The sequence below is a fragment of the Ixodes scapularis genome, unplaced genomic scaffold (assembly GCF_016920785.2).
Source record: "Ixodes scapularis isolate PalLabHiFi unplaced genomic scaffold, ASM1692078v2 PGA_scaffold3__209_contigs__length_174095766, whole genome shotgun sequence".
Classification (NCBI taxonomy): domain Eukaryota; kingdom Metazoa; phylum Arthropoda; class Arachnida; order Ixodida; family Ixodidae; genus Ixodes; species Ixodes scapularis.
In genome coordinates this window covers 48,916,636-48,937,349 of record NW_024609868.1, presented here as the reverse complement: position 1 = coordinate 48,937,349, position 20,714 = coordinate 48,916,636, and the positions used below count along the sequence as shown (strand labels likewise).

The 20,714-nt window shown below is 43.7% G+C and overlaps 1 protein-coding gene across 1 annotated transcript; it reads right to left on the bottom strand.

Annotated features, from left to right (window-relative positions):
- Positions 1-1,368: 1,368 nt before the first annotated feature.
- LOC120841976 lies at positions 1,369-18,414 on the bottom strand. Its single transcript, XM_040212970.1, has 5 exons — positions 18,279-18,414; positions 17,983-18,038; positions 17,812-17,889; positions 14,123-14,149; positions 1,369-1,452 (listed from the first exon to the last, which is right to left on the bottom strand). The coding sequence occupies exons 1-5, from the start codon at positions 18,412-18,414 to the stop codon at positions 1,369-1,371; spliced, it is 381 nt and encodes a 126-aa protein (XP_040068904.1).
- Between the last annotated feature and the right edge of the window lie 2,300 nt (positions 18,415-20,714).

Here is a 20,714-nt window from a genome sequence, read left to right as displayed (position 1 = left end):
TTGGCGGAATGGACCAGACCATCCGGCTCACCCAAGCATCGAAAGGAACTATTCGACTCTCTCCATCAGTTCATTGAGGAGGCTCACCTCACTCATTTCATTTAATCCCCATCCCCCACCCCAGGACAGCACCGACGGCTTAAGCCCAGCTGACCTGGCCCTGGTGTTTCTTTCATCTTATTATTATTAAAGGCGTTTTCAAACAAACAAAAAAAACTTTTCTAGGATCCAGCGACTTTATTTTAAATGTAGGTGGCTTCACCATTCGTTTAAAGCTTGAACCGTCGATATTTGGGTTGAATGAGTGCGTGGGCTTTTTACGGCTGACAAAGCTACCAAACGCTTTCAGAACAAACTGGCTTAGATGAGTAACAAATCAGGTCGCATCTTCGGGTGCCGCTCGGCTTCCGCAGTAAATCGAAGCTGTAGAGGCGGGAATGACGAGAAACAAAATAATGACATGCGCACTTTAAAATGTTACCCACCTTGAAATTGTGAGAAATTGAACGTCTTGCACGCTCTATCAGACAGGGCATGCCGTTTATGTCTTTATTTTTAATCCAGCCATTCTCTCGTCATTTGCTGGGACCTGGGCTAGCTCCGTGAATTAAAGATGGCTCTCATTATGCTTCGGAGGAAAAGTGATGCACGAAAGCTTTCTACTTAACGTAGTGAGTAACTGAGGTAGATTTCGACTTCTGCTTCGCACTTTTGAAAGCAGCCCCGCTGTAAAAGGTAGTCTTGCTACTATGGGCAGAACACGCTTTGTTTGGGTACCAGCCCTGCAACCACTGGCACGCTTTGGCTTTTTGTACTCCGGCTAGTTCGAGCAAGACACCGCCCGTTATAAAGGCTACAGCAGTTAACATCCATCCGTTCATCCAGGCTCGAAAATCAGACGATCCACATACACCAGCAGCAAGATGGCGGCGCCCAGATGCCGTACGTGCAATCCTCTCTGTATAGGAATCTTTTTCCTCACTTTCTGTCCTTTTTGTCACTTTGCATACTCGTACGACTTTATTTGCACAATTAGAGATCAGGATAAGATATCTGAGACATCTGAAACGGTTCGGTAAAGAACCTCGCCGAGTATGTCAAACTTTTTTTTTTTTTGCTTTTCTTTTACCACGCCCTTTATCAGCTCCCGCAACTAAAAAAAGAGCTTCGAAACTCCCAAGAAAAAAGTGCTGCGTCGTTCGTATATTTTTTTATTATTGCAACACATTTTAATGCAAAGGTAACAAGGAGGGGTAGGGTATAGATGGCTCTTTGATAAAGACGTTATTATATGCAATTTATTCCAGTAGAAACAGACAGTATTTTACCCACAAGTTAGGCAAAATTATTTTTCGAATCTTCCACTTCTCATGAAGTAGTAATCGCCCTAGTTACGCCAAGTTTATCTTCGCACTGCAGCGTGTGTTTAAAGAGACTTTCACTTTCGGAGTCCTGAAAAGAAAAAAAAAAAAACACAAATAACAGGTGAAAGACACGTTGGCAATAAAAAGAGTAAAGCCAAGGTCACACTGCTTATACGTCATACAGAAGACAATCTACATACAGATTCGAACGCCAGTCACCGCGAGTTCCGTGCATCGAATGCCGCATCGCAATGAGTTCAGGGAGGAAACTTGGCATGCGGCATACGAACCACGGATATTGCGGTGACTTGTGTTTGCAGACTGTCTTTTGTATGATGTTTGAACAGTGTGACTCCGGCTGAACGCATGACAGGCGAGACTAAATGAATGCCTTGTATTGTAATAAAAACTGCATCACAATATCACTATAAATTTTTAGAATAGGCGGCCCGAAAACTTGGGGGCCTCAAAGAAATAGGGGCTCACCACTGCGCGTGCGCAGAACCCAAACTCCGTTTAGTGTTTTGGGTTGGTGCTCGCCCCCAACGCAGAATTCGAGAAATAGCGTGAGGCCCAGTGGTGCAAAACTATCATAGTAAAAAAAAACAAGAAAAAAAACAACAACATCGATATAATTATTCAAAGTCGACTATTGAAAAACTAACTATAGTACTATCAATAGTCGACTATCGGAAAACTATCAATACTACTATCGATAGTTGATTATCGAAAATTATCGTTAATCGGGTATCGGAAAACTATCGATAGTCAACTATCGTAAACCTATCGATAGTACTGTCGACGGTTTACTATCGGTAGTTTTGTGAAACTAGTACTTTGGGTCGATCCCTCTTCTCTTTTTCTCGCTTTATTTTTTCGAATGGGACACTAATTAGCCCAAGCACTTATCACTGTGGTGCAAAACTATCGATAGTACTATCGATAGTATTGATAGTCACCAGAAATCTGAATATCCACAGTAAAAAAAACTATCGATAGTACTATCGATAGTCGACTATCGAAAAACTACCGATAGCTCTATCAATAGTAAACTATCGAACACTATCGATAGTACTATCGATAGTCGACTATCGAAAAACTATCGATAGCTCTATCAATAGTAAACTATCGAAAGACTATCGATAGTACTATCGATTCTTCTGCGGCACTATCAATAGTTTTGGAAAAAAGCTATCGATAGTATCGATAGTCAATTTATCGATAGTTCTGCATCACAAACCCGGCCCCAGTTGCTTGGGGCCGGGTTGCGTCGGCAAACATGGCGGCGCCCTTTCCGCTTCGCTTCGGAGCAAATTCGTCATGGTCCCCTCAGTATTAGCCAATTTCATTAACAATAAATGGTACAAACGGCTTTCGCTTAGCTTTATCTCGCTCAAGTCTCAAGGAATGAGTGGTGAGCTCGCCCCATTTTAAAGATCGTCCCTGACCCTGGCCGTTCCTAGGCCTAAACAGACGCGGTAACCGTTGACATGGCAACGCATTGCTGTCTCCGTGGCTCCGAGTGGATTTCGATCGTGGCAAGATACCTGCAGCTCGAAAACAAGTATTTCACGGCTTCAAAGTCGCTCCAGCTGAGATCTAAATAGAGCAGCTGCTCGCAGAGTTTGCTCGTTCGCGTTCGTCTCAGTTTCGGCATAGCGAAACGGCTCTTAAGAAATGCCGCTTCTGGTTTTGATATGCCATCACTTATCAAGCGTTGCGTAACCTGAGTGATAAGTCACGCGTCGTCTTGCTCGAACGCTTCAATCTAGCGTGATATGCTGGTATTCTTCCGCAAGAGTGGTAGCATGCTGTAGTAACCCCCCTTTTGAAACGAGGCAACCCTTCGTCGGGACTGTGCGGGAGTCACTGGTTTCCCTCCCCCGAGAAGACGTGAGCCACAGGGCGCGGACGTTCCGGGCGAAGCCGTCTGACTTCGAGCCCCGTCGCTCCGTAACGTGTCGGGGAGAATACGTCACCATGCTGACCTACTCACTCGCACTCCTCCGCGCGTTTCCCCGATTTCGGGGGAACAGCGAGATCGCGCGAGGGAGAGTCGGGCCTGCCCTCCGAGTGGACAAGGAGTGTGGTCGAGGAGTCCTGGATGGGGCAACGGGTCGAGTCGCGGCGCGAGCTTGTCCGACCGGCGATGACTCCACGCTAGTGATTCCCCTGGCTCTGGCAGTCGGCGTCCTTACTACCTGTGGACGTCCATCTGCCGAGAGGTCTGGCCCCGAACTCCTGCGACGACGGGTAGCAGCGTGAGCTCGTCCGACCGGCGATGACTCCGCTCGCAATTACCCCATTGGCTGTCAGGTCAACGGGCGCTGCGGGCACACTGTGTCCACGGCTCGCTTGACCGCAGTGTCTTGTTGAGGACTCCTGGTACTCAATAAGCGCTGTTGGATACCGGGATAATCATTGTTGGCATGGCGTTGGCCGAATCCGGCGCGGCGACTGCCCTCGCTGGTAGCCGTCGGCCGCGCGGTGGGACGGGAATCGGATTTACCCTTTGACTGGACAGGTCCCCTGACGTAAAGGTGCGTAATCCTTCCTCCTTTTATTCCCACAACTGTCATTGTACCGCCCAATATCCTTGACCTCGTGCGCTGAAAAACTTCTGTAACGCTTGGTGCTTACGCGTTTCTTGACGATATTGATATTGACGATATTGAAGCACTGTCACCATAGCTTGCGGGATTCAGAAGTGGGCACTGCACTGTATCGTGAGCCTCACATCAGCCCATTCTGATCCTTCCCATTTTGATAGATGCATTCTGCGTCCCTTTATGCAAACATGCCTCGCGCGTGTTGCAAACATGTTAGAAGACCTTGGACTTGCCGTCTCAGCGCAAATCAACAGCGGTGCTCGCTTGCTCCCGCGGTCCCTTCCGTCACGGATTTCAGCGGCTTTGTGTGAGACTCGAGTACCACGCTTGCGTGACTATCGATACTTAGTGTACAATTATCTTGCTTCCCGACTTTATTGGAATCGGCAAGTTACGAATCTTGTCCGTCAGACGGCGAAGACGACATCTCTGTGCTGTCGTTGATAATTTTGTCAAGTTCACTGCCATGTCTTGAGGTGCCCTACAGATAAGGGCTTTTGCCTGTGCGCGCTCTTGATCTCTTTGTGTGTCATATAATTTCTCTCCGTTTGGAACTGTTTTTAACAAAGGTGATTTCTGCGTAGAGTGTGGTTGGGATTGGCTTCGTGGATATATATAGGATGGTCGAGAAATAAACCAGTTAGCTGAGTTTGAGACGTCCCTTTCTGTGTCTGTTCCTTCTACTAAAAAGTTTCCGATTGCTTCCACCACAGTCTCAGGTGTTATATGACATAATCTCTTACTCGTCGACTTCGTGGACTTGAGTGAGGATCGACCCCTAAAGCCCTACTGTACTGCATCTGGCACTTAACCTTTCCCGCATTTTTTATGCCGCGCCATATTCGCCTCCTACGCGATATTTATGGGACCAACTGGAACGATGCCACAGAGCTGGAATAAGAATGGCTCTCGGTTCTCCCTGGTATTCTTGAATCGAGGCAACGTAGATAGAGGGCAGAGCGACACCGCTAGTGGTACACTCTGTGAACCGTGCTCTTCAACAGCTGACCGACTTGCTGAGTCGAGCAGTGGTGTCTCCCTCTTCACTGACATACCAGAACGTCATTTTTTATATTATGCTTGTCACTGGACTTTTATTGTTGAGTTTCTGGGCGTCATACCCTCCGTCCATACTCCTTTAATTGACCACCCTTGGAGAAAGAACCCGCTCACCATCTACGAGGACATCCCGGGTTTCCATGGAAAATCACGACACCCCTGTGTGGTTAGTTAAGCCCTGGCAGAAGAGTGGATGGCGTCTCGATATTCCTCTTTTACGGCCATTTATACTGATGGCTCTGTCGACTTCATTTATAATTTTGCGTCTGCAGCTTACCACATCCCCTCAGAATCCTGCTCATGGTCAGGAAGGTTCGACCAAGTTGTGCCGTCGACTGCAACCGAGCTGAGTAACATCCACGCAGCTCTTCTTTACATCGCGACGAAAGCGCCAAACAACTTTCTTTTGCAGGAGACTCTCGGCGCGTGGTGCAAAATATCCTCAACAGCAAAGGCGCTAATTTCAATATGATTTATAGAATAACTAGCTTGTGTCGTCTACTTGCCTCCCATGGCTCTTACCTGCGAGTACAGTGGATCCCCTCACACATTGGCTTACCCGGAAATGAGATGGCTGACCATCTGGCCTCAACTGCTTTAAAACTATCCACTGCGACATTGAATCTGCTCAGCAAGCCTGACCCCAGATTGGATATTAAAACTTAAATAGAAAACAAGCATCCGGTTTTCTGTGTGGCGTCTGATAAACCTCCTTCTTCAGTCCGTACGTGTGGCTTAACACGGAAGTTCGCTTCCCTTCTCCACCGCCTAAGAACAGACCACGCTCACACGCAAGTAAACCTGCATCGCATAAAAAACAACAAAAAAAACACACTTTTTTGAACAAATTGCGATCAACCTGACGCGCATATTTTTTTGACGTGAACACTGCACTACAGAACAAAAATGTGCTTCTAGCATCGCTAAAATGTCTCGGTGTTTCATCCACCCTCGCGGACATGCTATTTCCAAAGGGTCCACCGTGACCATCCACGTGCACACGTTTTCAAAAAAAAAAACAAAAAAACTGTTCAGCTTCTTGGACGCCTTTGGGCTTCTGGCAAGGCTTGTAGTGTGTGCAAAAATACAACCGCCCCCCCTTTTTTTTTTCCTCTTGTGTACAAGTGATACTTTTCTCGTGAGTTTTCGTGTGGGACTTTGTGAACGATTTGTTATACCCGTGTTCTATAGAACTGAACGCGGCCAGCAGGGCACGATTTGTTTCCACGCTGATCCATGCGGCGACTCAAGTTACACTGAGAAGGTGGTTTACGTTCCCACTTTCTGCGCCGTCCCCTCGCCTCCGTTGTTTTCACCTTTTTTTTTTTTTTGCTGACGCGCGTATTGTTGATTATAAATGTTACTTCTGTTTTAGAGGGGGCGTCGGAATAAAGAGAACGCCGCCTTTTACTTTTTTTTAGCTTTCCCTGGAGACGACCGTAACCCGGTTTTCCTTGTTGTAGTTTTTTGTTATAGCTTGCCTGTGTGTTGCAAACGTCACCCTCTTTGTGCGAGTTTGTTTTTGGGGTCTTGTTTATTCCTACTCTCTCTCGGTCTCAGACTGAAACATTCTGCAACGTGTATGTCCAGACACTTGAAAAAGAGCAGGCTCTGCTCGAAACGTTGATAATAGTATTCTCCGCTACAGCTCACTATTTTTAGAGCGCAGCTCTTAGGCGCCCATTTCTGAGTTGAGCAGCGTCGCCGTCGCCGTCGGCGTAATTGCGCGTAGCATTTGGGGACATTTTCGATAATGACGTCACGACGGTAAAATTTCCCCGCTAAATATCGCGGAACAATTTCCCGCCAAATTTAGCGGGAAAAGTTTACCCTCCCCTTACGAAAATGGCAGATCTGGACTTATATAAAAAAAAAAAACAAATATGGATATATAAAAAATTGGGCAGATCTGGCCATATCAAGCACATCAGTTTATATAAGCCCTACATGACCAGATCTGCCCAATTTTTTATACATCCATATCTGGGTCTGCCAAATAGGGGTATATCTGCCTCCCATATCAAGGTGATTTTTTTTTTATTCTTGCAGATTTGTTCTTAAAAAAATCATGAAAGCCACACTTATGCGGTTTCTGCGAGTGAGTTATACGCCCAGGGGGACATTACGTGGGCGCTAAGCTTTGCGATTACTCGGCTAATTAATTAAAATTCACTAATGAACTTTAAAATTAGTGAAAATAGACATACGGTTCCAATAAGCAGCTAGCGGGGCGTCGTCCAAAATCTCTAAATCAGTCGATTTCAGAAAGTCTTTCAGCGCGTGACAAGCGCACTAAAGCCACCGCTCGTGGAGCAGGTACAAGGCTAGCGGTTTCGGTAAGGCGCCCGTGCAATTTTTCTGTCTCTTATCTAGCCCCAGCCTTGTACCTGATCTGCAAGTGGTAACTTCAGCGCACTACTGCGCTTCACACGCGCTCAGTCTTTCTAAAAATTACTGGTTTAGGGGTTTTGGACGACGCTCAGCAAGTTTCTAATTGGAACCATATGTCTATTTTCACTAATTAAAACTTAATTAATGAATTTTATTTAATTAGCCGACTTATCGTAAAAATTAGCAAACTACATAACGTCCCCCTGGGCGTATCACTCTCGCACAAACCGCATAAGTCTAGCGTTCACGGCTTCTTCTAAAACAAATCTGCAAGAATAAAAAAAAAAAAAAAAGAAACGGTATCCACCGTGCTGATAGTTGACTCTTCGACCCTCCACAACGGGAGCAATGGTAAACTGTGCCGCGCTCGGCTGTAGCAATTACCCGGTATCCCGACGATCGTTTCGTCAGCAGGAACCGCAAGACAGAGTGTCCGTCAAGTTAGAGAAAGTTCTATTGCCTGTTAAACTAAAGCGATATGCAGGAACCAAAGACTCGACCACGATCTTATATTTAAATATACGCTCTTTGAAATGTAAAAGTGACAATTTTATTACTCTTTTAGATCAACTCTGTGTTTCGTTTGAAGCGGTGATGCTTTCCGAAACATGGTACGCAACAGATGACGATGTTTTTATCGTGCCGGGTTACAATCACTTCTTTTTGAATCGAAGCGGAAAACGAGGGGGAGGTGTTTGTATCTATGTTAGACAGGATATTAGATGCGAAATACTCGATGCCTTTACCGAAATTACAGACGACTATGAAATCGTAACTGTGAAGCACGGACGTCAGCTGCTTTCTGTTATGTATCGACCGCCAGCTGGTAGCTTTAATAACTTTTTGTCTTTTCTTGAGAGGTATCTTGATTTCATATCCTTGAATAACTACTCACTTGTTCTGGGCGGTGACTTAAATGTAAATAGTTCGGAAAACTCTTCTCTTTCTTCACGACTGAGTAGTACACTCAGTAGTAGTGGTTTTTGCAATGTGATTGTGTCCCCCACCAGAATTACTCATTCTACGGCAAGTTGTATCGACGTTTTTATTACCAATATAAATACTATAGTTCGCAGTGCAGGTACTATTAGTAGTGATATAAGCGATCATTTACCAATATTTTTTTGTTTTCAAACCCGTGATTTATCACGGAGCGTCGGTAGACTCGTAACTTTCCAAGCGATAACCGACTGCCAACTGCGGTCCTTTCGAAGCACAGTCATGCAAACAGACTGGACTTCTGTCTTTTCAAAGCAATGCGTGAACGAAGCATATGATGATTTCATAAATATTTTTAAGACGCTATACATCGCATCGTTTCCATATAAGACGGTTACTGCTAAAAAACGAATAAGAAAACCATGGGTCACGCCACCTATTCTAACAATGATAAGAAAAAAGAATCGCTTATATCAGGAGTACCTCTGTTCAAAGGATGACGGTGACCATGCAGTTTTTAAGAGGTATCGCAATCAACTGACATCTGCACTTAAAAAATCAAAAACAGAATATCACAAACGTCTTTTTCATGACGCCCACAAGAAGCGTCCTGCGATTGTTTGGCAGTCGATAAATGAAGTGCTTAAACGCAGCAAGCAGAAGAATTCAATAGATGAACTTTCACTTTCTGGTGAGAGCGTGTCAGGAGTACAACTATCTGAGCTCTTTAACAGACATTTTACTAACTTGCCTTCTAGCGCGCACAATGAGCATGCTTCCTCGTTTATCTCGCACCGTGTAACAGACACAATTTTCCTACAACCTACAGACGAATTGGAAGTGATCCGTGTATTTATGGGATTGAATAACAGTAAAAGCCATGACATAGACGATATACAAATAAAGCCCGTTAAATTCGTAATCGATGTGGTGGCCCCACTCTTGGTATATATATTTAACTTAGCATTGTCGAGTGGTCAATTTCCGAATAACATGAAACTCGCAAAAGTTTCAGTTTTGCATAAAGGTGGAGACAAAAATTTTGTTACAAATTATAGACCCATCTCTGTTCTTCCAATATTTTCTAAAGGGCTGGAAAAAATTATATTATATCGTTTAGACAATTTTTTTACGAAGACCTCAGTGCTAACTGACTCCCAGTTCGGATTTCGCAAGGGAAAATCCACGGAAAGCGCTCTGATATCACAGAAAGAAATAATATTACACAATATAGAATGCAAACTGCTGACACTGGGAATATTTATTGACCTTAGCAAAGCGTTTGACTGTCTTAACCATTCGACGCTCCTTGATAAACTTTCATGTTATGGCATACGTGGCACGCCTTTGATACTTATTCATTCATATTTAGAACACCGTAAGCAATGTGTCTCCGTGAGTGATCATGTTTCCTCTTTGCAAATCTTGAAGTTTGGTGTGCCCCAAGGCAGCATACTCGGCCCTCTGCTGTTCAATGTATATATAAATGATCTAGTCAATATTTGCCATCAAGCACGTTTTGTAATGTATGCAGACGACACGAGTATATTTCTGTCTGCATCGAATATGGACGAACTTATACCCATGGGAAACTTAGTTTTGGAAAAGTTTCTTTCGTGGTCAAAAATAAATGGTCTTAAAATAAACACTGTAAAGTCCAAAGCAATTTTGTTTAGACCTGTAAATAAGCACGTTATTAGTAATTATACTCTAGAGATTGGAACTGACCAGATTGAAATAGTTAAACAGCACAAAACGCTAGGTGTCATTTTTTCAGAACATATGCAATGGGATAATCACATCGAATACTTAGTTACGAAACTGTCAAAAGTTGTTGGAATAATATGCCACTGTCGCTCCTTGTTGCCTGTAAATATTAAAATGCAAATTTATCATGCTCTGTTTAGCTCACAAATTAACTATTGTCATTTGGTTTGGGGCACAACAACCAAATCTAATATTAACAAACTCACGATCCTACAAAAGAAAATGCTGCGTTTTATTGCAAACGTGCCTTACGACACTCATACTGAGCCATTATTTCTTAAATTCAACATCATGAGGATTGCCAGTGTATACGAGTACCGTTTGCTATGTTCTTATTTATTTTCGACCGCTGAGTTTGCTTCTTTTTTGTCTAATGTATCCCATCTGACAAAACGTGAATCCTTCATCCTTGTCAGACGCAGAGAGTTCTGGAACGTGCCTCATTTTCGTACAAATTATGCACTCCAATCTATTGCGCATAACCTGCCTTCATTACTTAACAAGTTCCTTATAGACCACAATGATATTCACTGTTTAACAAAAAAAGATGTACGTGTTTGTTTTGTTTAGTCAAAGTGTATTCTGTAGTACTTGTTTTTTTTATAATGCCCTGTAAGTGCAGGGGCACCAGGCCCAGTCAAGCTACCTCATGGAAGCTTTTTGTCTGGTGCCCTCAGCACAATATTGCTGAAAATAAATATTACTTACTTACTTACTTACTTACTTACAAGCGGGCGGAGAGGGATACGCCCGCGGATGACCTTGCATTGTTTACCAGTATTTCGCAAAATTGTAACAAACTTTCTACAAGCGACTCGTAAAGCCGCTCGTCAAATTTTGGAACGCGTAATTAAGAGTCTGTGCTGCTGTTGTTTTTCGGCGACACGTCAAAACTTTGTTGGCGGCATGTCGAAACTTTCTGCTTGCAGCGCAATCGCACCAATGCCGAAACATTCTGCACAATGATTCTCCAGGCTGCCAGGAGATAGATACGGCCTAAATCTAGAGGTAGTCTGCAAGAATACATTTAGGAAAAACGATCAATTGTCACGAAGTAGGTTGCAGCGCACTTACGTTGACGAGACGCGACTTGAAAGGTGTTGTACGAGGGAGATGTCGACACGGCCACGGCAAAACCACCACTCGAACACAGAAACGAGAAGGTGCCCGTGAAGATTCAACACGATGTAGCACAAGCTGTCGTTTGTAGAACCGAACACTAAACACATCACAAAAAATTCTTGGGCTTCTTTGAAGAAATCGCTTGCAGAAGCAGACATACGCGTCTGCCACAGAGGGAGAATTCACACGCCAAACTAGGTCCGGCTAAACGCATTCCGAGATCGGCAACGGCTAACGCGTCATCCGTCAAACCACGTGACCACTCACCATTTACAACGCTTTCAGCTTAGGGAGAGAGAAAAGGATCGAAGGAGCGGCCAAAACGGGGTTTCACAAACAAAAGGCTTATCTTTTGGGGCCACAACCAGGAGATGTGTCACTTGTAACGAAGGTTGACAGTGCTGTGAATGCTATGTGAGGCCTTGGGCGCCAGGCAGGTGCGATGTCCTGCGTTGTCACCAGAATCTAGACTGTAGTCACGTGACCCTAACCGGAGACACGATTTGCCTAAAACACACGTAGCGTCTACCCTGCTGTCAATACCGAGTGAACATACAGCTCTATGAAGTCTAGCTTTTGAACTCGAAACGATGCAAGTTTCAAGATACTATGTTTTACGCTGTATAAACCACATTATAATTTTAAATGAAAAAATTAACGCGACTATTTTTTTTGTGCATGATGTCGACAAATAAATATGTATATATATATATATATATATATATATATATATATATATATATATATATATATATATATATATATATATATATATATATAGGGAACAGGATTGGGGTCGGCGAAATAGCGTCTTGCATCTTGAGTAAGCTAACGGTTCGTGTTTACCCGCTCAATTTAGCGGGGAAACATGAAAAAAAAATTAGATTCACTGCCAGATTTCGCGGGAAAATTGACGTCACGTGACATACGTACCAATTCAATTTCTCGCTAAATTTAGCGGGGCGGTTACACCGATTTCGACGCCAACACCGCTTAACTCGGAAACGGGTGCCTAAGAGCTGCGACTAAAATCCATTATTTGATTAACTCGCGCTCCGATCGCACTGCGTCATATTGTCACACATCAAACATTCAACGAAATTTCATTTGTCTTTTAATCTTCAAATTGCGCAATTGATTAATTGGTCCAAATACCTGAAATAACTTCACTTTCAGAATGTTGACAATAGTTAACCAATTACATAAGACTCATGCAATATAGATCAATCAACTAGTGTCTTGGCGAGTACATATAACTTGTTGCTTGCACGACTAAAACGGGCCCATATTTCATTATCAGGGGCGCCATATTTGCACGCGTATATGGTGATATATGGACGTATTTACGCACTTATACGGCCCGATCTGGCAGTATTTGCCCACTTATGTGTCGAAATACAGCCGTATTAGCTCCCATATCTGGCAAAATACAGCCCTATTTGACTGCTTATATTATCATATCTGAACGTATATGGAATATATCAGGGCCATATCTGACATTTTCGTACGGGTCGTAACGTCACACGTGACGTCACGTGACATTTAGTAGAAAATATTTTTCGCTAAATGTAGCAGAAAAAATTCCCCCGCTAAATTTAGCAGAGAAATTTAGGTGATGTGACCTTTACACCAATTCTCTTTCCCCGCTAAATTTAGCGGAAATATTTTTGCTCAATTTCTTACTAAATTTAGTGGGAAATTGTTGGTAATTTACGACTAAATTTAGCGGGAAATTTAGCGAAAAGTTTTCGCTAAATGGAAGGAGAGCAGGGGAGGCTACGGAGGGGGAGGTGTGGCACACCCTCCCCTCCGTACCCTTTCCTCCTCCTCTTTAAGAGCTGCGCTCTGAATCGGCCTTACAGATACATGTAAACGTCTTTCATTTTTTTCTGCGTCTGATACTCTCTCGGTGAAGAATTGTTTATTAACACTTTGGATTAAATACTCTACTCATGATGCTGTATCTTAATTTCTTCTGATAGTATTTTAGTATCTTGCAAATACATAATGCTTAGCAAGTTTCGATGATGCTTTGCAATTTTCTCAGTGGAATTATATGTTTATTTTCACTAATCAATATGAATTAAGTCAATTTTAATGAATTAATTTGCTAAGTAGTACGTTTTTGCTATTCTTGACGTCTGCCGTGGCTGGGTTTGTTCCCACAAAAAGCTTCTTTTTATCTTGAACACAATATTTTAGTGATTTTTGAAAGCTCCCGCAGAAATACCCTGTATTTGTATATATATATTGTTAACGGAGAGCGAAAAGAGAGCAGGCCTTCCCCTAACACATAGTTTAAAAAAAGGGTAAAGGAAAAGAGAGCTACTAAAACATTAGGACAAAACACACATTTTCGCTAGCTTTCCTTTCCTTTCCGTTCCCCTAACTTTAAAGCAATAAATTCGAACGATAATCACCCTTTTCCCTTTTCGTTCACCATATTTCTACGGCTGCGCTTGTCAATCTTACATCACTCTCCTTATACGGAGCAGCCTGTCCCTTTGGTGAAAAGGGGTTCCTTAAATGCCTTGGAAGACAAGCCCTTGCCGATATTTGCGAGATGAAATGACGTGCTACGTTACTGTCGCAACTCGGAACGAGCATGGGCCTTAATTCACGAAGTGGTTAGCGTCGAAACTAATAGTGCACATGGAGCTGGTCAAGAATCGAGTCCGGTGAAACCAGTGGCTAAAATATTGGCCCAATTTTTGGCCAGCCTTCTTTCCCGCCTTCTTTCTTTAACTTTAATGCAATAAATTCAAATATCACTCTATCTTTCTCTATGTATGTTTCTTATGTATATTATATATAAGGAATTCGTAATTAACAATCCGTCTACAACGGTTCAAAAGCCATAATATTGCTTACCGACATGTCCACCAAATATTCATTACTCTGGAAAAAGTAACAACATAGTGTCACCATTAATCGAGATAAACAATATAGATCGTCAGTATCCTTCATTTCTGGTATGTTTCAGTTTATATTCAGCTTCCTAAATTCTTTCTGATGAATAACATTTTTTTGATCTACTCTGCATAAAGCAAATATTAACATGCCGACGACCTCGAAGAGAGAACAAGTATGCCATCACAACTTTTAATGGTGGCTTTTGGAAATGACAGGAACTTTATAAACACTTAATTCAAAGAGAAACGTTGTCAAAAAGTAATTCTTATTTGCTGTATAAGTAGGTACTGTTTTGTTTCCTAACTTAATGTTAGGCTTATTATATAGTAGAGTGTTTGCGTTGAATGCCTGTAATGACTGAGTTATGTATATCAACAGTTTTAATTTAGAGTGAAGCGTTGTTCATTCCACCTTATTGTTATCATCAGAGATAATACTGGTGACTGTTATTCGGACGCAGGCATCAATAAAGTGCGCTTGCTGTCGTTACTCAGTAAATGTGTTATGGTGCGACCTGTGCTTTAGTGACATTACATACAAGTGTAAAACTTTTTTTTTTAAAGCACGGGAGCCTTTTTAGTGGCAACCCGTAATCCCCCAAAATATTGTCCGTCCGTGTAGAGGTGGTCGCATTTTTGCACACCGCAGGGACGGTGTTTTCTTTAAGGAATTTGTTTAACGTCCCGATACTTGCTGAACCTATAATATTTCCACCACAGGCAGGGTTGTGTCTTTCCCACGGCAGGTCATCGCCCGCATGTCTTCACCCTAACCCAAGGGCCGTTGCATCCAGACACACAAACCTACAGTCAGCATACCTCCTAAATACACTTGTCAACGGACAAATCGTTTCGTAAACTGGACGAAGTGCCGTGGACGCGACTCTTGGGCGCAGGCCACACCGGCAAAGACCGCGGATCATGTTCCAGTGGTTGTGAGGGGCTGGCTGATGGGGTCTCGAGCCCGACAGAGGTCTACGCACAGACGTAGCCGCAGCATCGGGCGAACCCCCCCCCCCCCTTTCCCCTAAACCGTGGTGGTCCCCGTATTCTTGGAATCCGGTGTGATATCTCGCTGCGCTTGTGCTTGCGAGACCCATGTGTGTTGTGTCTGGCACGTCCTCCGCTTATCTACTGGTTTCACCGCACCTAGTACTCACACCCTGAGGGACGGGTTTTCCCTTGAGGCACCTACTGGCGACTCTTGCTAGAATCATCGGAGTCAGTTTATTTTTTCCGACCATAAATTAACCAGAGCTCGTGTTTCAATGTTTGGGTTCTAGCCGTGGGACCTGTCCTTGGGAGCTGGCCTTTTCGCTTTCTGGCAAGGGTGGTTTTGACCGTCCAATTGGTTGAGAGTGTGTCGGGGCATGAACCCAATGTGATTCTAACTATACCCTGACTGAGATGGGACAGGCGCACTGTCATAAATCCCGACCGGAAGGAATATGGTCGAGTTTGAACAGTCCTGAGCGGCCCAGTAGTTCTCTCCCGCGCTTCACCGCGTTACTCCTGTCGTGTGCGACACACCCGTGCTCTGCGGCTTAAGGCTTATTCACACGATGCATCTTTTCAACGCGCCACAGTTTACCTAAACCAAGATTTCTCGAAATCGCCCTGTTCACACGTGAAGTATGACGCGCGAAACCTGTGACGTATTGACTCACAAAAATTTCGCCAAACCTTGTCATCTGCACCGGGAATACCAAGCGTTTCGCATCAAAATGATATGAAGTACGCACAGTGCGAAGAGACAGTCTGTTTTATTAATACCACGCAATCACTTCGTCAAATTCGGCTCGCTGGGTTTACTAGTCTTGCCATACCCGGGAAAGACCGCGAACGTCAAAGAACAGGCGGATGATCTCGAAGCATTGCGGACATCTTTGCACCGCTAATAAAGAAAGTTATACCCAGCCATCATGTTTATATGCGGTGCTTGCGCTCGCCGCAACTGTTGATGATCTGCACCGCGCCACCAACCCGTACTGCTAAGGCGCCGTTCACACACCTGCAACCGAGTAGGACCAAGACCGATCGCCCGTACGCACCGCCTCTCCGCTCGTCGCTCGCCATGTTTGTTTGTTTTCTTTTGGCTTTGGCTCGGATACGGAATCGGCCAAAAATCAAACTCCTCCAAAAGCTCGCTCCTCCTCGAAGGTCAGGCGTCATAGCGAAGTCGAGCGGCCATTGGCAGCGTCTGCCTTTGTCCTTCGGGTGATTCACAGGCCTCGCTGTGGTTTCAGCGAAAAATTGCTTCTGAAGCGAGGAACACGCGCCACTTTTTTCGGAGCCGCGCCACTTTTTCGGTCGCGTTCTGACGGGGAATCTGTTTCCCGAAACCTAGTTTCGCGACACAAGATTCGCCAACAAGATGCATCATGTGAATAGACCTTTAGCCGCCGTCCCCACCGTGCGCGAGAGGACATGTGACCCGAGGCGTCCGGTTTTGTAACTGCTTAACAATGCAAGCCGAGCGCGGCAGTTTCGCGGTGTGTGATTTTCTTTTGCGTAACTGTTACTTTTTTTTTTAAGTGGAGTTTATTTTTGTTTGTTGTATTCATTACAACTTCGCCTCCAAGTCCGTTAACTCTCCGCCGTTGGCCCCGAGAGATTTTATCTGAGGCCTAATAAAAATAAATAAAAATATTATGCCTCTGTCTGCTTCAGCCGTTAGGCTCCTCAGACTTAAAGCCAATTTAAATAAAAGGAGTTGGATCCTTGGATCAAATTAAAATCCCACAGTAAAGCCAATTGAGAAGGAAAAAAATTGGGACTGGCCAAAGGACAAGAAGTCTTCAACTCCAACCAGCATCTGGACCACATCTTTATAATAATAATAATAATAATAATAAATTTTTATTTCCATCGATTGTGATGACCCCCGGTCCCCGACAGAAAACACACTTCAAGGTGCCCATCGAGGTCCGGGAGCAAAACCACCTAACATCTCTATTGTTCGTCTATGCATTTTAATGCGAAAGCATTAAATGTCTTATGAAGTGAAGCCGGCGAAAAACGGCACCTAAATTCCCATTGGCTCAGCGAAACGGAACATAAATTCCCATTGGCTCAGCGAAACGGCACTTAAATTTTAATTCCCAATAAAACAACAAGGAAGGCACAGCAACGCAAATGCCTTATCAAGGAAGCTGGCGGGTGCGCTCAAAATCAAAGCGGACGCGCCTTAGAAATAAAACGCAAAGAAGAGCACAGCAACGCAATGCTTCGTCACGGAAGCCGTCAAGAAGGTGCGCCGCGCCTGCGCAGTGGGGGAGCGTGGCGCGCTGCTTGTAGGAATGCGCTGTGTGCAGGTATACCTTTCGCATTCCTACACGTAAAGAGTTCTAAGTGGCTTGAATTTTTTCGCCAAATTTAATGCGGAAATTGAAGACACGTGACCTATGCATCAATTCCGTCTCCGCGCTCAATCTAACATGGATTTCAAAGCCACGAAACCTATTTCATTTCCCTAATAAATTTAGCGGGGAAATTAATAAAAATATAGGTTCTTGATTCCTAAAAATAATGTTTAATGTCTCCTCAACAAATTGATAAGATCGTTCTTTAAATACTGCATTCCATACTTTAGGGGACTTCTAAGGTAAAGGTAGCGGAATTTTTTTCCCCATATTCCGTTTTACTTACCTTATTACAAATGTTGTTCGCAACATCAGCACTACTGCTGTCAAATATCCATGGATACTTTCCTAGACTCATTTTAGCCTTTGAAAAAACAAAAGTGCAATCAGCGTTTCGCTTAACATCAGTAAAGATAATTCGACTAAATTTAATGTGATATTTGTCAAATATAATCACCGTTTCTTTGGTTTGAATGCATTCCACAATTTTGCTCTGTTCTTCTGAGGAGACACCTATACGATAAAAAAAAAAAAAGGTTTTCCATGATTGTTTTTCTAATAGTTGCAGCACATCTAAGCTTTCATTTTTCCACTTGTCAAAAAGAAAACGCACGTTGGAAGAATTTTCCTAGCACGAGTTTCATTCTTCAACTGAGAACCATTCCGCACATTTAGATGCTCAAACATAGCTCGAATAATCATAACAAACTTTTCACTTTTAACCAAGAATTAATAAACCGATGTAGATCTTACTACAAAATACTGGCTGCCTTGGGTCCTCCGTATCTTCTGACTTTTCGGACATCTCTGAAGAAACTGCGACTTTTGCACCAGGAATGAAAGACATCACTGCCAGAAGCCCAGCGACTGCGACTATGTAAAATTTCATTTCGTCCTTGATCGACTTCCTATTTCAAGATGCTGGAAGACAACCTGTCCCTTCCTCTTTTATAGCGAACGTGGAAGTCACGCTCTTTGTTTTGTCCAGCTATCCTAAACAACACGAAAGGCCGTGTTGACTGTAAAGGTCAGCGAAAAGAGTGTTAAGGGATTTGACGCGAGCAGACAATTCATGTGTCATGAGAGCTTTCTTGTAGCTACGAACAGCTTTCATAACACGGTATACTGCTTGTTTACAGTTGAGGGAAGTAGCTTTGTGCAGTTCCAATAGAGCGGCAAGAGAATCTTCGCAAGAACTGCGTTTCTGCAGCGGGATGTTTGGGGAGCATACCTTCTTCACAAAAATGGAAGATCGTTGGTAGATCCTTAGGGAATCCGTTAGCATGACCCTTGGGAAATGCTACACACGTCGCACTTTGGGAAACGCTAACGCTAACCCCTTCACTTTTTTTTTTGTTTTGACTTTTTCATTTGCTTCCTCTATTTTTGCTGCCTCTTTTTGGCTTCGTTACGGGGTCAGTGTTAGCGTTTCCCAAAGGGAAAGTGTGTGGCTTTTCCCAAGGGTCGTGCTAACGCATTTCCTAAGGGTCCACCAATGGATATTTTTTTCATTTTTGTAGCACAGACAAGAGCATACGTGCTCCTCATACCAGTGCTAGTTCAGACTTTAGACTCGCCCCAGCATCCGCGCGCGCATTGGCTTCCACCCCTTGACGTCGCCTCCCTTTCGTCCTTTTCTACCGCTACTCTCCCCCTCTCCACGCTGCGCGCTTCCCTTTCCACTGGTTTGTCTACAGACAGACGCCGTCAGTTTTCACCTGTCATGTGGGTACTAATACTAACGCATTAAACCTTACGAGGTTCACATGCATGTTTCAAGTAACCCGGGTCAAAACAAGACATGCAAGATTTCGCACATCGCATAAATTAACGTCGTTCAAAAAAGAACGTTGTACTCGGGCACTGCACATCTCATCAGCTCCAGAAAAGCTGGTTCTTCGGCGACTGTGTAGCTGAGCAAGCCGGTTGCGGTGAGGCAGCCAATTTTCTTTGTTAGTGCCCTAGCGTGAACGCTCTGGTTTCTCAGTTGGGGCCTGAAAGCTGGCATAATTTCACTTCCATACTCATTGCGGGCCACGTGATGACGCTTCAGGTGATTCAACAAAGGGGTCTTTGTGCTTGTTGGTGTTTATGGGTGGCACAACACACGAGGCATTTTGACGAAGCAGCACATGTAGGAGCGGCCGAGAAACTTCCACACTCCACTGCGATTTCTCTTCGAACAACATCCCCTTCGATCACTTCTGCTTCGCTCGTATAGAGCGGCGGCACCGTTGCAACCACTTCTGAAACGTCTCCACGACACGCCTTCCGAATTCGTGCACGGGCTGTCTCGTGCGAAAACGGTCCCTAAAGCAGAGCCGCATGTAAGCGATTTATCGAGCGATCAGACGAGCGACGGCAACAGCGAAGAGAGTCAGCAGCGAGCAGTGGAGATTTTTCACTATCGCTCGTCGCATTGCTCGGTTTTTCGGTTTCTAGAAAACCTTGCGACCGAGTACGACCACTGTGAATGCGCTGTTCTAGTAACACTAGTCGTTGAGACGGGAACTTTCCAACGGTAATTGACTGCAGCATGAACCTGGCTAAACCGTTCATCTTTTTTTTTTTTTTTATAATTTGAAACAATATAATGCAACATGTTTTCTCGGTCTTTGAATTGTCGGTTTTTAGAAGTGCATCGAGGGAAGTTTGAAAAAATCTAGAATGATTACTTTTTTAATTGCCGAACAAAATTTGCGTAATTTTGACTTCTTCGATATTTAGATAACTTCCGGCGCAATACAAAAAGAGAAACACTTATTATATTTGAGCGCTAACTTCTTTGTCAGACGGTAAAAAATCATGAAATACTCTGTACGAAAATGTTCTGTTTAAAAACCTGATTCTAAGATGTTTTCAAAAATCGCCGAGAAACTACGAATTATGAAAACGCTGGGCAAGAGACCAGGTTTGTAATAGTATTTTGCTTGAAATATAGGTCTAAATAAAATTATTTTAACTAGTGTTAAGAATCAATTTGGTGAGCTTTATACACAAAGATATTTACGTTTCAGAAAGTAGCATTTTTTCTTTTCATGGGCCCCTCAAAGCTGCTTCTGCGCGCAATTCGGAACAGCTTCGTTCTACGTCCACTCATACGCGATAATTCTTTTTTTACGGAAACAATGTAGTATTTTGCGAAAATAAGGTTTGTTCTGCTGTGTAAAAGTCATTTGCTACCTCGTA

Bases quoted from the DNA above. Each gene is read 5' to 3' on its own strand.
- LOC120841976 (XM_040212970.1), bottom strand. From the start codon at position 18,414: ATGAAATTTTACATAGTCGCAGTCGCTGGGCTTCTGGCAGTGATGTCT. The intron at 17,890-17,982 runs GTGATTATATTT...GTTTTTTCAAAG, and splicing joins GCATTCAAACCAAAGAAACG to GCTAAAATGAGTCTAGGAAA. The intron at 1,453-14,122 runs GTAAGCAATATT...TTTTCTTTTCAG, and splicing joins AATATTTGGTGGACATGTCG to GACTCCGAAAGTGAAAGTCT.